General features: G+C 43.4%; 1 protein-coding gene across 1 annotated transcript in view; it reads left to right on the top strand.

Annotated features, from left to right (window-relative positions):
* Hibch (3-hydroxyisobutyryl-CoA hydrolase) overlaps positions 1–17,052 on the top strand; it is a 51,537-nt gene that overhangs the window by 29,906 nt on the left and 4,579 nt on the right. Inside the window, exons 7-11 of the mRNA XM_038315304.2 lie at positions 2,077–2,155; positions 9,951–10,096; positions 10,436–10,522; positions 12,874–12,932; positions 13,616–13,697. Of these exons, the coding sequence (XP_038171232.1) occupies positions 2,077–2,155; positions 9,951–10,096; positions 10,436–10,522; positions 12,874–12,932; positions 13,616–13,697 (453 nt within the window). The remainder of the gene's footprint in view (positions 1–2,076; positions 2,156–9,950; positions 10,097–10,435; positions 10,523–12,873; positions 12,933–13,615; positions 13,698–17,052) is intronic.

Below are 17,052 nucleotides of genomic sequence, written 5' to 3'. Positions count from 1 at the left end.
GTCTTGTTATTGGCCTTTGTCCTTTGCCCTTCTCTACTGTCCCATGGACACCTAAGCCCAGAGTTAGGGCAAGTTTCCATTCCCTTACCAAGAATGTGGCTTTCCTCCTTCCCTCCTCCCCCACTTAAGTTTAGCAGTGGGAAGTAGAGTTTTGGTTTTCTTTGAATATGAGCGTTTCTGGAAGCTGTCAGACATTTGCAGAGTCTCAGCTCTGAAGTTATTTTCTTTCTCCCTTGGCCGTCTCCTGTGGTTGCACTGGCTAGATTCTTGGTTCATTCTGTTTGTAATTGTGCAAACACCATGAATCCCTGGATTCAAGGCCAAGTGGGAGCCACCTGTCCTTCTAGGCTCTGCTTGCCTTGCTGTGTCCCACCCCACCGTGTTGGTTTGATGACTTGTGATCTAGAAGGTCCTTTTGTCTTAGAATCCTAGAACTTTCACAGACCAAAGTTGGGGAGATAGTTCCTTCTGTCTACAAAGTAAACTCCGTCTAAGGAACATGCGATCGTGGGAAGTTTGACATTAGCTAGAGCCCCAGCATAACCGTAGCCGTATTCAAGATTGCTCTCGACTATTTCCCAAGCCGCAAAATATATGGATTCTATTAGTGCTAGGGACTGGTTAGATAATACTGAGGATAAAATAGTGAACGAGGCAGACATGTTTTCTTTCCTTACAGAGCTTTCTGTTGAATCAGGCAAACACAGGGCAGTCTGATAGTGTTTGAGAGTAACCCCTCTACAGTGTGCATGTGTGGGGAGTTACCCCCTCTACAGTGTGCGTATGTGGGGAGTCTACCCCCCTACAGTGTGCGTGTGTGGGGAGTTTACCCCCTACAGTGTGCGTGTGTGGGGAGTTTACCCCCCCATAGTGTGCGTGGGTGGGTAGATTACCCCTCTACAGTGTGCATGTGTGGGTAGTTTACCCCCTACAGTGTGCGTGTGTGGGGAGTTTGGTGCTGGAGCGCAGTAGGGATGCATATGGAGGCAGTCATTTTTGAACCAACATTCAGAGATGGAGAGATTTGCCTGAAAAGAGCCAGTTGGGATGAAGAATGCAGTGTCTGGTGCAACCATATAGGTCTTTGCTGCGATACTGAAGGACAGTGTGTGAGTGAGAAGAAAATAATGTATGTGAAAAGGGCCAGAGAGTCCTGCAGGAGAGTTCAGTGGGCCAGCATTTGGAATGTGATGCAGGTAAGGGTTAAATCCGGAAGCCAGAGAGGTAAGAAAGGATAAAGGCGTGAATAATTTACCCTGGTGTCAATCTGGAGAGCCACTTAAGTGCTCAGCAGGGGCTTGACTAGAACATGTTTACATTTCAGAGGGAGAGAGAGAGCTCTGAGGAAAAGAAGAGATTGGAGGGGAGCAGGGTTGAAGGTGAACAGATTATTTAGGGAGCTATTTTAGGTTCAGGTGAAAGGAAGTGAGGGAGGGTACAGGCAATTAACGGAGAGGGAGAGCAGGCAGTGGGGTAAATTTAAGGAACAGTCTAGGAGACATGAGACTTGACACGCAACCCTAAATACAACCTGCTCAGTCTGTGTGTTATTTTTGTGCGTGTTTTCAAGGCTAACCATTGGGCTCTGGCTAACCAAATCTTTTAGTAGCCAACTTGGAGAAGTTTTATAACTGGTCTCACTAAACGCTGCATGTTAGAATAATGATATGGCTAATTTTATTTGATAAAAATAGGTTAAGAAATGTGTTAAATATTCTTTTCAAAATTATTAAAAATTTTTATAAGTTGATCAAGCTTTTATGGTTATTAATACAAGTAATAAGTAGTACTGAGCTTCCACAGAGGGCGGGTATCCTGTAGTGCTGGGAAGACCCAGGACACAATACAGATTGCTGCTGGAAACTGCCCATTTAGAGCAGGCCAGGCTCGCCTGTCAGATGCCTGTGAAGTTTTGTGTAGAAAGTTCATAGTGAGGCTTGGGGTTTCCTTCAGCCCACATGCTGAAACAGATTGCTGTGGAATTTAAGATAACAACCTGCTTGCTTTGTAATACTTGTGTGTTAATCTTTCAGTGTTTACCACATGTTAAGGCATTTTTTCCCCTTCTTTTCCTAGGGAGTTGGTGTTTCAGTTCATGGGCGATTCCGAGTGGCTACTGAAAGGACCCTCTTTGCAATGCCAGAAACGGGAATAGGTAAAACACCAAAAAAGCTTTGTAATTCCTTTTGAAGCACATTCCTTTACTACTTCTCAGATTATTTTATACATATACATATGGAGCCAGAAGACTCCATGTGAGATACCACAATGAAAGAACTTACAAAAATGACACTCTATATTAGCTCAGTAATTATATCACAGATAAGACCATTTATCTGAAGATACTTGTTCCCCGTAGTTAATGTTAGGAAAGGATAAAAAATAAATGAAAAAATACCCTCCCATTTCCATTCATCGGTCAACATTACTATTTTGTGTTAAAAGTGATTCACCCCAGCAGGGTTTGTTGAAAGGGCCCCGTGTCTTCACTCAGTCATTGCGGCCCCCACCAGATGTCTGTGCTATCTGTGGAGGTGTCTGTTGCTCTCAGTTGCTGATGGCTTTTGGTTCCCGTTTGCCCCTCAGTGCTGAGACCCCATATAGCTTGGTCCTGCATCAGCCTTTTCCATGCTGATGTGGTCTCTCGTGTGAGCGTCAATCCTGTTGTGTCTGTGAGACAGTCTTTCCCTGGACTCACCTGCCACCTCTGGCCCTTAACAGTCTTCCTGCCTGCTCTTCCTCACAGACCCCTGAGCCTTGAGGGTTTGACAAAGACATCCCGTGTAGGGCCGAATGCTCCAAAGTCTCTCTCACGCTGCACACTGTCTTCCTCCCTAGCCCTTTTCTAGGTACCTAACCTCTGTGGTGATTCAGACTGCAGTCCAGATATCAGAAGCTTAGAAGCTGACATTCGCACACAGTATTGGTCTTTTTGCTCTGAGTTACCTCACTCAGAATGAGATTTTTTCTAGCTCCATTGTGTAATTGTACCATATTTTCACGCTGTGTTCATCAGCTGACGTACATTTAGGTATTTCCAGTTTGGGGCTATTATGAGTAGAGCAGCAGTGAGCATGGTCCCTGTGACAGGATGGAGAGTCCTCTGGGTATATACCCAAGAGTGGGTAGCTGGATCTTGAGTTAGATCGATTTCCATGTTTCCTGTGTTGATCCTACTGATCCATGAGCACTAGATCTTTCTATCTCCTGATGTCTTCTTCAGTTTTTTTCTTCAGTATCTTAGAGTTTCTCTTATGCAAGTCTTCCACTTGCTCGGTTAGAGTTATCCTGAGATATTTTTGTGTTGAAGCTGTTGTAAAGTTACTATTTCCTGCATTTCTTCTTTCCCAGTATTTTGTCGTTTGTATATAGGAAGTCTACTCATTTGTGTGTGTTGATTTTATATCCCGCTATTTTGCTAAGTGTTTAAACAGCTGCAGAAGTTTTCCTGGTGGAGTTTTTAAGCATCATTTGTCTATCCAATCATATTGTCTGCAATTAAGATACTTTGACTTCTTCTCCAAATTGCATCTCCTTTATCTCCTTCAGTTGTTTGGTTGCTCTAGCCAAGACCTTGAGTTCTGTATGAGTAGGGATGGAGAGAGTGTACTACTTCATCTTATTCCTTATCTCCATGTAAGTTGGTGTTGACTGCGGGCTTCCTGTAAGTTACTTTTATTAATAATAGCTATGGCCCACGTATCACTAGTCTCTCAATCCTGTATCTCTGGGATAAAGACAAGTTGATAATGATAGATGTTTGCTTGGATTTGGTTTGGGAGTATTTTACTGAGAATTTTTGCATTTATATTCATAAGGGGTATTTGTCTAAACACTTGTTTGTTAGGTTTTTGTGTTATTTAGGTATTGAGGTATTAGTGGCTTAAAAGGAACTAGAAAGTGAACCTTCAGTTTCTATTTTGTGGAATAATTTGAAGAATATTGGTGTTAATTCTTATTTGAGGGACTGGTATAATTCTGCAATGAATCCATCTGGCTCCCTGAACTTTTTTGTTGTTGTTTGGGAGATTTAATTGCTTTTATTTCACGAGGGGTTATGGGTCATTATACATTGCTTATCTTGACTTAATTCTGGTAGGTGGTCATTTATATCAAGGAATCATCTGTTTCTTCTAGATTCTCCACTTGGTGAAGTATAGATTTTTAAAACTATCCTTAAGATTTTCTGAATTGCCCTGGTGTCTGTTGTGTCTTCCTCTTCATCTCGGATTTTATTCAGTTGGAGCTTCTGTCTGTCTGTCTGTCTGTCTGTCTGTCTGTCTGTCTGTCTGTCAGTTGGATTGGGGATGTGTTTGTCAGTCTTGTTGATTAGTCTCAAAGAACCATTTCTGTTTCATTGATTCTTTGTATTGATTTTGTTATCATTTTTATTTCATTGATGGCAGCCCTGAGTTTATTTCCTTCCATCTACTGTTTGGGGTATTATGTCTTCTTGTTGCTCTAGAGCTCTTAGGCTCTTAGTTACTAATAAGAGAATCCACTACATCTTTGTCAGCTTGAGGAGCATTCCTTCCACATTGGTGAAGAACGGGCATTGGATTTTGTCAGAATTTTGTTCCTATGCCTATTGAGATAATCATTTGCTTTTATTTTTTTTCTTTTAGTTTGTTAATGGTAAATTATTTTTATTGTCTTTCACATAGACATTTACCTCTGATACAACTTTTTCTGATATTTGTAAACCTTTTACTATGTTGTTTGGTTTGACTTGTTGAAAGTTTGTAATTTTTGTAGCTCTGAGGAGCTTGAGGAGTTTGAAATGAGATTTGTAATGTCTTTTCTTTGTATAAGTATTGGTAATTCTGTTTGCTTATTTCTTTTTCCTTTCTGGAACAGCTTGTGTAGAATTGGTATCATCTAAATGTAGAATACATCAGGAAAGCCATCTAGGCTGGTAGTTTCCTTTTTGAGAAAGTTTGTAATCATAGAGTCAAAGCCTCTGGTACATGCTGGCTGGTCAAGCTGTCTCCTTGCACAAGCATTGGTAGGTTGAGTCTTTGAAGGACTCTTTACAATGTACCAGCATAATAGTGCCCATGATATTCTAAGATGTGTAGACTCTGTAGTGTTTTCTGCCCCTCTTATTCTTGATTAATTTTATGTCTATTACTTTTTTTCTTCAGATTATTCTAATTTGAAGCTTATCAATTATATTGACCTTAAATCAGAATTTGGTTTTCATGTAACTGTTTTTTGCTGATTTTTTTTTTTTTTTTTTTTTTGGTTTTTCGTGACAGGGTTTCCCTGTAGTTTCTAGAGCCTGTCCTGGAACTAGCTCTTGTAGACCAGGCTGGCCCCGAACTCAGAGATCCGCCTGCCTCTGCCTCCCGAGTGCTGGGATTAAAGGCGTGCGCCACCACTGTCCGGCTTTGCTGATATGTTTATTGCTTATTTTCAGTTACTTTAGTTTTTATCTGCTGCTCTATTTTTCTAGTCTTGTCAGATAAAAGTAGGTTAATTGGCTTTTTAAAAAAATTATCTATGTACACATTCGGTAGAAACTGTATACTCCAAGTTTTGAATTCTCCTCTCTTCCTGGCCACCGCTGTGTGGTGAGATGCTCTGGTGTGAAGCTCCTGGTCAGCCACATGATCGGGAGAATGCTCAGCTGATGCTCTGGGGAGAGTGTGTTGTGTGGCTGCTTCTGACGTTCAGTGGGTTGTGAGCTGCATGCATTTTGGAGTCCGGATGTTCACCACTCCATGGTGGAACTGGCTCGGATGTTGTCCAGTAGACGTAGTACGCAGCTCCACCGTGAGCCCAGGAGTTCCAGCACGTTAGAGGTGCCGGGACACCATCTCTAGTTTACGTTGTTCCCTATGGAAGAATTCATTTCATCCCTGTCTCTCTTTCAACAGTGTTAATAAATGTGTGTACTTCTATGGGTGTTCTTAAGCCTTTCTCTTTTCTCTTTTCTCTTAAGCCTTTCTCTTTTCTCTTAGGCTATTTGATTATAATATTTCTGGGCACAGTTCTCTTGATCTTTCATGTGTATGTGTTTATTATTACTTAGATTCATTCTTTCAACTTTGGAATTTGTTTTTTTTTTTTTTTTTACTATTTCTTTAAATATTTTTCTCTCCTTCCTCTTTCAGGTACAACTTTTATACTTAATGTTAGCTGTGATCTTGCTTTGTGAGCATGTATGTGCATGCATGAGTGAATGTGTGCATGTGTGTATATGTGTGTATGTATGTGGGTGTGAGTGTGTGCTTGTATATGTGTACATGCATTTGCGGTGTATGTGTGTGTGTGCATGTATGTGAGTGTATATATGTATGTGTGATTATGTGTGTGTGTGTGTGTGTGTGTGTGTTGCTAGGGATTGAGCTCAAGGCTTAACAGTTAACAGTGCTAGGCAAGAGCTCTACTGTTGAGGAATGGGCCCAACCCTTTACTTCTTTTTATGAACTGTGAGACAGTGTTGTTAGTTACTCAGGACAGGCAGGCACCCATCCCGTAGCCCACGCAGTCCTTAGACCTGTGGTCCTTCCGCACGGCCGTCATCTGCATCTGTATCAGTAACTATAGTTACAGACCTATATATCAAGACCTGTTCTTTGTTCATTTTAAATTATTTTCTTTTCTCTTTTTTTTATTTAGTTTCCATTTCTATATTTTAAACTTCTTCCTCTGCAAAGTCCAATCTGCTCGCTCCTAGCATTTGTAAATATTTTTCAGCCTGTGCATTTATCTCAGTTTTAATCTATGGAAACTCGATTTGAGTTGCTAATAAATAAAACTTCTGTCTCTGCCTTTTGAACATATGAGCAAGTTATTGCATTTATGTCAGTTTTGGTTCATTTAGTCTCACTGTGCATTGTATTTATCTTGCTGTATTAGATGTTTAGTATTTTCTTTTCTCTTTGAGATAGGGTCTTCGTAAGCTAGACTGGCCTTGAACTCAGATCCACCTACCTCTGCCACCAAAGTGCTGGGACTGATGGAACCACTAGGTGGCTAGTGTTGGATAGTTGTATGTCAACATGATGCACGCTAAAGTCTTCTGTAAGAGGAAACCTCGATTAAGAAAGAGCTTCCATCAGGTGGGGCTGTAGTCAAGCCTGTAGGGCATTTTCCTAATTAGCCATTGATGCGGAGGGCCCAGTCCATGGTGGGTTGTGTCATCCCCGGGCTAGGGGTCCTAAGTCTATAAGAAAGCAGGCTGAGCAAGCATGAAGAGCAAACCAGTAAGCAGCTCCCCTCCATGGCCTCTGCACCTGCTTCTGCCTCTAGGTTTCCACCCGTTAGAGTTCCTATCCTAATTTCCTTCAGTGATGGAGGATGGGTGTGGAGATGTAAGCCCAATGAACCTTTGCTTCCCAACTCGCATTTGATCATGTATTTCATCGCAGCAATAGTAACCCTGACTAAGACAGCTAGTAAGTTTTTATTAGATTCCAAAGGTAACTTTTCTTTTATTGGGTGCTGAATACTTTTGAAGACTTTTTTTGTTTTGTTTTTCTTTTTCCTGACTCCCTCCCTGGCTTATCACCCCCATCCCATCCCCACATACAATGTAGCTCTGAATGGTCCTGACTGGCTTGCATTTACATAGACCTGTCTATATTACATCTACCTGTCTATACTTCATGGTGTCTGGGGTTAAAAGTGTGTGCTACCACAGCTGGGCTTTGACGTTTTGAAGTCTTACAAATGGTCTTGGACTTTCTTCCAAGATGAATGAAAGTTGCTTGGAAATACTTTGATCTTGTAGATGTTCGAGGTTTGGGTTTGTTTTAGTGTAGTCTGGGGATGATGCTTTAATCGTCCATCGGTTATTTCTGACTACAGAGGCAAGATCTGCCTTTGTGTCTGTGTGGTACCCAATCCCTTTGTCTTCATCTAGTTGGTGGATTTGGTGTTCAGGCCTCTGCCTTTCCACTTAGTTCTTGTATCCCTTCCCGAGGCTCAGGTCCCTTCTTCACACACTGTACTGATGAGCTCTAAGGGGAGCCCTGGATGGAGTGACCCTGAGGTGTAACTAGGGACAGCACCAGGCCATTTGGTTTGTGCTTCTGGGCGGAAAGAGCACTGTAGTTGAAGGGATGCGAGCCCAGAGAGCTGTGGTTTTGCCTGTGGAGATGCTTGCTCACTATGTGACTGCAGAGAAGACAGCGCTCGAGTTTGGTGTTTGAGGGAAAAGGCACAGCTAGGTTTGAGACTGCTGATCAGCTTGGGCCTATTCTACAGAACCGCAGACTGCTTGGCTTAAAAGCAGCACATTGGTTCTCACATCTCTGGGGGCTGAGAGTCAAGGTCAAGCTGTCAGTAAGCTCAGTTCCTCCTGAGCCGCCTCCTTCAACTTTCAGATGGCCGCCTCCTTGCCCTGTCTTCATGTAGCCTTTCCTCCGTGTGTGTATCTCTTTCATAAAGATAGTTCTGTTGGTTTATGGCGTCTCCCTTGCACTCCAACATACCTGAATGTCTTGGACCTTTTCATTGGGCAAAACCGGCTCCCCAGTAATAACACAGAAACTTATTAATTATAAATGCTTGCCCATAGCTTAGGCTTGTTTCTAACTAGCTCTTACAACTTAATCCATTTCTATTCATCTATGTATTGCTGTGTGGCTTTTTGGCTTTACCTGCCCTCCAGCTTGTCTTGCTCGCTCTGCATCTTCTGGTGACCCCGCCTTTCTCCTCCCAGAGTCCTCTGTGTCTGGGTGTCAGCCTGCACCTCCTGCCTAGCTAATGGTCATTTAGCTGTTTATTAAATTAAGATCTTTACAGTGTACAAAAGGATTATTCCATATCACCTGAAGCTACACCTCTAAATAATACAGTTACATTGTGGGCTGAGGCTTCAACATACAGATTTGGGGAACAATTCTGTTAATAACTGAGAGTAATCAGCATATAGATTTTACTTAAATCCACGGGAGTCAAGGCAGCTAACCCCAGGTGGGTATCCTAATAGCAGGTGTGGTCTCTGCAGCACTCAGAGGTCAAGCCACTAGAGACAGCCATGAGGAAAAGAAGCGCTCATTGTGTGTCAAAGGCTGGGCCATGCCATGTAGGACAAGGGCACGTGTCAGGACAGGAGGGTCTCCTGTGTTCAGAATGTCACTGAGATTCTGGTCAGGAGGTGAGTGCCGGGCAGATGAGAAGATGCTCGAGAGACTGGGCCAGCGTGTGGTCTAAGAGATGCAACTGGAAACATGGGTTGACACTTACAGCTATGTTAGGGGTGTTCTCAGAGAAAACACGGCCTCTGGAAAGTTTCAGAAACATGAAGTAAGACTCTGAGAGGAATTTATGTTCAAAATACCATACGTTCTGGGCATGGTAACCCATGCCTGTAATCCCAGTACTGGGGAGGCGGCAGGCTGAGGGAAGAGACCACAAGTCCACGTCCACACTGGGCTACTCCGAAAGGCCCTCTCCCGAGTTAATAGGAAAAGAAGCTCCGTGCTTTCTGTTTGGAAAGCAGATATTTTGTTGGCTGCACTGACTCCCACTCTCTAGGTACCGCCCACCTTTTGTCTTTGAGACAGGGTCTCTCTCCGGGAGCTTGGTCAAGCTAGTCATGTGACCCCGGTACCTCTCTGGCTTTGGCTTGTCCAGTTCTGGGACTGAAATCAGATGCTGCCACACCTGAATTTTGAAGTGTAAGGTCTCGGAGTCAAAGGCAGGTCCCCACTGAGCCATCTGTTCCCCAATACCACATGCTCCTAATATACAAGGTACTGTCAAATACTTGACTGCGTACGTCACATACTTTAGTGACCTCTCTAGCAATGAGATTCAAAGAATTTGGAAAATGTACAAAATACGTTAACAGCTTATAACATGTTTGTGATTCGAGTTCGATATATAGCATGTGATATTTGTAGTACAGGTTCCGTCTGTGTAGAAATGGCTGCATGATGTAAGAGACCCACTCCACTCTCTGTTCGAATTATTCTTTTTGCTGTCCTTACTTACAGGGCTCTTTCCTGACGTGGGCGGCGGTTATTTCTTGCCAAGACTTCAAGGCAGACTGGGTTACTTCCTTGCACTGACCGGGTTCAGACTGAAAGGAAGAGATGTGCACAGAGCAGGAATCGCCACCCATTTTGTAGATTCAGAGAAGGTAATTTTTTGGGTTGAGATCACGGGTCTTTGGGAATATGAGTGTGAAAGTAGAATTTATTGGTTATAGCTGTATGAGCTCAGACAAAGTACTGCAGCCCAGCCCCACATCCTCCCCACCGTCCCTCTCCTCCTCCACTGTTCACAACAGAAGGGCTGCTTCGTTTCCTGTCTCATCCTCCCTTCGGAGGCAGCATTTGCTGTGCATGTGCAGGGAGCTGCAGTCCATATGTCTTCCAGGGCTGATGTGAAGGGAACATAGATCTTAAGATATGGACCCCAAGGGGTTAAAAGCTTTCTGCCTCTGTCAAGTTGCGGGTCTTGTTTTCGTTCCTTTTAGCTGCACAAGTTAGAGGAAGAGTTGCTGGCCTTGAAGTCACCCTCGGCAGAAGATATTGCGGGTGTCTTAGAAAGCCACCAAGCACAGGTAAGTGGTTCCCAATCACAGGAATGTACCGTGCTCACACAGCAAGCAGACAGTAAGCACTGGTTCACTTCAATACAAAGAGCATTGAGGAGCCGGGTGGTGGTGGCGCACACCTTTAATCCCAGCACTTAGGAGGCAGAGGCAGGCAGATCTCTGCATTCAAGGCCAGCCTGGTGTACAAGAGCTAGTTCCAGGACAGGCTCCAAAGCTGCAGAGAAACCCTGTCTCAAAAGACAAAAAAAAAAAAAAAAAAATAAAATAAAATTGAGAGTCATTTATTTCAGGGCTTGGTGAGAGGACCAGAGCTTCAGGGTTGGGCTAGCCATCTGATACCTGCCCTCCTCCTGTGAAACTGCATAGCTTGTCTTTTGAACTTAAGTGCTCAGCTTTGGAATGAGCTTCTGCAGGAGCTTCTGCTGTGCTCTGTGGCATTTCTGTGACACAGGTTCAACGTTCAGACTATGTGTGGCGCTGCTGAAATGAACCGCTAATAATACAATATGCCACAATGTTTCATTTCTTATGTCACCTGAGTTTTCTTATAAAGGCCAAAAATAGAAGCTGGGGCAGTAGTGACCCAGTCAGTAAAGTGTTTGCTGCACAAGCGTCTCAGGACTTGAATTTGATCCCCAGCGCCCACTTACGGGAGTTTTTTATAAATTGAGATATGGTACATTTGTAACCCCAACTCTGGGAAGGTGGAGACCAGAAGTCCCCTGAGACCTGTTGACCAGCCGGCCTAGCTTAGGTTAAAAGGTGAGCTCCAAGTGCCAGTGAACTAACACTGGAAGAGGAATAACACACAAGGTTGATGCCTGGTCTCTACAATTACATACCCACCCTATACATTTGTACGTGCGTGTGTGCACATGTGTGCTCGCGCACACACAAATACATAAAGCCAAGAATCCTTACAAATCACAATTAAATACATGATCGTCTAAAATTTCACTGAAATTGTAGTAAAGGAAGAAAAGGGCAGAGATTGATGAAGTCAAATGAAATGAGAGGAAACAAAGGTGGAAACAATGTATCAATACAATGGCAGCATTAGAGAAGAGGGCTCTAGCTCAAAGTGAGATTGTGACATCATCCTTCCGGGTGGGGGCCAGCTGGAGTAGCTGAGTCCTGTGGCGAGCCCTTTAAGGAGCCAGGAGCCTCTAAAGACCTGCGTAACCTGCGCAGTGGGCAGGGGTGTAGCGTGGTGGTGGGGTGTTTGCTCGGCATGTGCATCTGTAAGGCTGATTCTTCAGTGCCACAAAGAGGAAGGGAGAGAGTAGGGGAGGAAGAACAGAGAGACCTGGAGGCAGGGATACCGGTGTGGAGCAGGAAAAAATAAAAATAAAAATGTCTTACAAGTTTTAGTGAGTGCAGTTAGATCTCCAAAAGTCTAGAAAGCCCGGCCAAGGCCGGGGATGGGCGGGTGCTGTGCAGAAGGGAGAGGACCTGTAGCCGCTTCGAGCAGCGGGCTTGCAGACTGAGAGAGCCTGCTGTCCTCCTCCGTGCACTGGCACTCGGGGAGCTCTTCCTCACATGGAGGTACTTGCCTGGTCCTGGGAATGCTTCATGCAGTTGGCAGCTGTGGTGGGCACGCCATATAACTCACTGAAGATAAACAGGACCGTCCAGGGGGCTGGATTCCTAAGTACTGGAATGGAGAAATACATGATACACAGGCTTTCAAGCGATAGCTTGATTGGAGTTGAGTGTCTAAAAGCTGTGTAACAGGGCTGCCTTGTACACCAAAACTCAGGCCATTGCTGCAATGCAGCCTCGCCTTCCGATACAGTACGCATTCTGTACCGCAAAAATGACCTTGGTAAAGCGGCACATGTTTATAAGAAGGTGCCTGGTATGTGGTGTGAGATATGGGTGGTAAAAGAGAGATTAACTGAATATAAACAGGAGAGAGCTCAGGTTGAGAGCCTGTACAGGCTGAGTACTGAATACTGTAGTTGCCTAGCTCTTGTGGTTGACTTCCGGGGTAGTTCTCTCCCCCTGAAGGTCGAGCTGCAGGGATGCCAGGCAGGCAGCGGGGTTTCTAGTTCTGATGGGTACTTGACATGGTGTTCTAAGGTCTTAGGTCCTAGACTCTTATCTTTAGATGCACAGAAACATTAAGATGACAAAAATAAAGAAATAAAAGTGCCTTTGGCACTCTGAAACACTTATCTGGAGCTCTGCAGATTCTCTGATTTTTGAACATATGGTGGCAGCTATTTATGAGAGTGTTAAATGTAATTTGAATGAAAGTGATAATCTGTCACAAAGTGTATCATTAAACGTGACGAACTTTTAAAGGATTTTTTTTAAAAGATTTGAGTCACTTCAGATTTCTTCTTTTCAAACAGTCCAAGATGGATCAAGACAAATCTGTCATATTTGAGGAACACATGGACAAAATAAACAGGTACTTAAGACAAGGTACTGATCACGCTGATTTTTGGGAGGCTGAATCAAGTCAGATCTGCTCCCACTGTCATTGTTTGAGAAAGCTCCACATTTTGAGATGGATAGTACCCTGCTTTTATTTTCATTTACCTTTGAAAGTAACTTCTCACCCACTCTTCCAAGAGTAGTTATTTCTTACTGGCCTCTCCCATGCTTTCTCATTTTAATACAAATATCTCTTTTTAAAGTTGGGGAGAAAGGCCAGAGAATAATTGAATTACCTTACCTTTTGTCTTTACAACATCATCTTCCAAGAAGGTACTATTAAACCAGTCAGCCAGAGGCTCTGTGCTGTGATCTGGGACTAGCCCGCTGGCCCAAGGGAAGAGCAGGAGGAAGGTGGCTGGGAGACAGTGCTGTGCTCTGTGTTGAAGCATGGGTTTTGTAGTTTGGGCAGTATTAAGTGTAAGTCCCAGGAATGCACAGAAGCAATTGAGAAGGCAGGAGAGCTTCACGGTTCACTAGCAGTGGTAGATGACAATTGTTCTTACCAGGGAAGTGGTGAGCATTTCTTCCCTCGCAAAACACCTTGGAAGTCTTCATATTGAAGTGGGGCTTGGGGAAAGCCAGCGCTCAGGCGCACTGGTGTCTGGGAAATGGGAATTACTTGTGTGCTGGTGAAATTGTGCTTCTTTTTTACAGTTGTTTTTCAGCCAGTTCTGTGGAACAGATTATTGAAAACTTACGGCAGGATGGTTCACCTTTTGCCATACAACAATTGAAGGTAATGCTGAGTCTGGACATCTTGGGACAGGGAAGCCTGCCTGGGGGTTGTTAGTATTCCATCATGGTGTTTGTTTACAAAGCCTCTGAAGGCCTTTCTCCTAAACCATGACTGTACCCAAATGTCATGTCCATCTTCTGGCTATTGAGAAACCAACTGAAGCTGGTTTTGTGTCCTTTGCATGTAACAGAGAAGGACTTTAGTGGCAGTATTGCATTTCCAAATGTCCCTTTGTCTTCTGGGAGAAGCAAACAAATATTTTTTTGGAAGGACTGTGTCACTGCAGAGTAGACACCTGGTGACATTACAGTGGCGATTTAGCCTATAAATAATGTTTAATATGAAAGATGGTCTTCTTTAACTGAGCGATTAAATAAAGAAGTGATACAGTTTAAGCTGGCATGCCTCCATTTCCTGTCACCGTTGAGTTTTAAGTAGTGTTCCTCAGAGTTAACAGCACTTTGGATTTTCTACATAAAACTGGTTAACAGCAGCGGAAAACCAGCTGGGCTAAGTGTTGTATGCATGGGCTTGATACCCTTGGGCCTGTCATAGGATTGGGTGAAACCTGAAGTATTTCAGAATCCTAGACAGAGAAAAAGAAGGTCTGCTTCTCCACACCTGAAATGTGTCTTAGCCTGTCTTCATCTGCAGATGAGCCCACATCGTGCTGCACAGCAGTGGATTGGATATTTATTTCCAGAATGACAAGACACTCCATTGCACAATATATCTGGGGTTCCTAGCAGGTTTTTACTGTAAGAATTGTTGTGGCCCTGGACATTTTTATATATGCCTTATTATTGTACGATTCATATTTCTGTTAGATATATAGCCACAAGTAGTATTACAAAGCCCTGCCTTGTATGTACACATATTTATTATCCTAAATACTCTTCCAATAAGGTGGTTTCTGCTTGTTTTTGAGCCCTGGTTGGTTCCACACTCGTAGCACTATGTGCTACCATTTCTTCATTTTGGTCATTCAAGAGCACACAAAATAACATTGTACTGTGGTTTTGATGTGCATTTCCATGATAACTAATGAGGTCAGATGCCATTTTATATGTTTATTGACCATATGAGTGTCTTTTCACACGGAGTACCTTTAAATATTCATCATATTTTGTAAAATTTATTCGTTCTGGGTATGAGTCCTTCAGTTGGCATCTGGATTGCATACACTTTCTCCTTTAGCCCCTACCTTCTCTTTCTCTTCCCGATTCCACACGAAGAACAAAGGGTTTCATAGTAACCCAGCTTGCCTTTCCCCTTTATTGTTTGTTCTTTTAGACCTTTTAAGGAAAGTATTTGGCGACCTTTGAAAACTTTCAGATAATAAAATATATCATATACAAAGGCATTAGGACCTTTAATACCTTCCAAAGAGAAAAATCAATATTATGTTTTATGTTTAGAGTCTCCAAGCCCTCCCGTGAGTTTGGTGACCTCCTGGCAGGACTCACAAGACTTGGCATGTAGTGACACATACTCAGAAAAGCCAAAGGGAAGGCACATGGAGTGAGATTGGAGAGAACCAGACTTCCAGGTGGAGTCACCAAGTGTCTGCCCATTCCCCAGCACATGTCCGTATTCAGTGACGGTCACTGGGGACTGGTCACGTGCTCTTTCCACCCAGCGCAACAGAATTCCGGTCTCCTTAGAGGAATGCTCACACCTCTTCTTTTGCACATGTGCTGTGCTCTCTCATTTAGGCCCACGTTCATCTCGGTGACGTTGCAATTTCTTAATGGAGAATTGCATTGGTATGTTTTTCATTGGACTTATCACTAGATAGTGATGGTTTTGATACCTTTGAAAATGGTATCATTTAAAAGTTAATTTTTTGTTTGTTAAGATATAGAAGTAAAACTGAAGCCAAAATTTGTATATATACCTTGTGCCTTGTATCCATAATGGCTAAACTCATTGTGGAAATATTTATAGTTTATAGATTACTTTGAATATTTGGGGATTTAACTTTCTCTTCCCTTCTTTTTCTCTTCTAACTTCTTCACCTGCATCCTTCCCATTTTCCGTTCACACCCCACTGCCCATCTTCCTACGTTGGCTTATACCACCAGCACTATTTGGTGGGAATGGTGAGAGCTCCTCATGTTGTCTTCCTGTCCTGGGGGAAGCTTTTCAGAACACCCATGTTGCTATTGCTGTGTGAGGAGATCTTTATCAACCAAGACCAGTTTGAGGACCTGAGGGTTTCGGTGTCTGAGCCCAAGCACCCAGGCAGAGGCCCAATCCAGTCATGGTCCACGCTTTGTCTTGCTCGTGCTCTCAGTGGAGTGGATTCTTCCCCCAGAGTGGGACGTCACTGCCTGACTGAGTCCATGGATTTGTGCATTCTCATCCAGTGACATCATTACAAGTCAGGGAGGAAGAGAAGTCAGGGTAGGAAGCGCTAAGAACTTTAAAGGCCTCTCCTTGAGCCTTCTTAAGGTACAGTCCTCTGTGTTTCTCTGTACTGACAAAATTACATTTTAGACACATCTGTTTAATCCCTCTCCATCATCTTCCTTGGAATTCCCTTTACTTTCATGGCTGTTACTTTGTACAGAAGGAGGAGGTGGGCATCCCTAGCTAAATGCAGTGGACCACACACATAGAAAGACACGAATGTAGCAAGGGGACTTGTTGCTTGTTGGAGAGAAGAATGTCTTCAGTGGGTAAGAAGATACGCAGTAGATTATAATGAAGTAATACACATATAAAACTAAAAAAGTAAATAAAAGTTTAAAAATAAAAAATATAGAATTCAAAGTGAGAGTTCTTTGAACCCAGTTTAAACCTCTGAGCCATCAATCAATAATCCATCTGAAAGCGGTTTGTGCAGTTATAAAGGAGAATGCAGGTATGTGGTGGCCTCTTTCTTGTGTCAATCAGGTGGCCACAGTCAGCTGCGTGGCTTGGAATACTAGTAATAGGCTCTTTAGATTCAGAACAAGTCCCATGACATTGTAGCTGAAGGATAGGGTATGACATTCTTTTTAATTAATATTAAAGGAGAGTTAGTCATGTTTTCTCTGTCCAGGTTACATCGAGGTTTCTCAAAGGCGAAGAGCCCGCTTCAGTTGAGACACGTCCAGGTCACAGCTGCTACCTCCCTGCTCCTCCCTTTGCTTACTTTCTTTAAGCTCTTTCCTGAGAGCCCAGGACAGAGCAGTCAGCAACTCCTTCCTTCCCCTCCTGGCTGCTCAGCTGTCCTTTCCTGCCTTGAGATGTTGAAGGATGCCCCTGAGATGATGTGGAATCTGTGCACACACTCCAGTAAGCTTTATTTGACTAGGCTCTGTGTCGCTCCATTCGTGGAAGGCTCTGTGTTCCTGCTGTGGTGGGCTGG

Source organism: Arvicola amphibius, chromosome 18 (genome assembly GCF_903992535.2).
Source record: "Arvicola amphibius chromosome 18, mArvAmp1.2, whole genome shotgun sequence".
Lineage (NCBI taxonomy): Eukaryota > Metazoa > Chordata > Mammalia > Rodentia > Cricetidae > Arvicola > Arvicola amphibius.
This window is presented reverse-complemented; position numbering and strand designations above follow the sequence as displayed.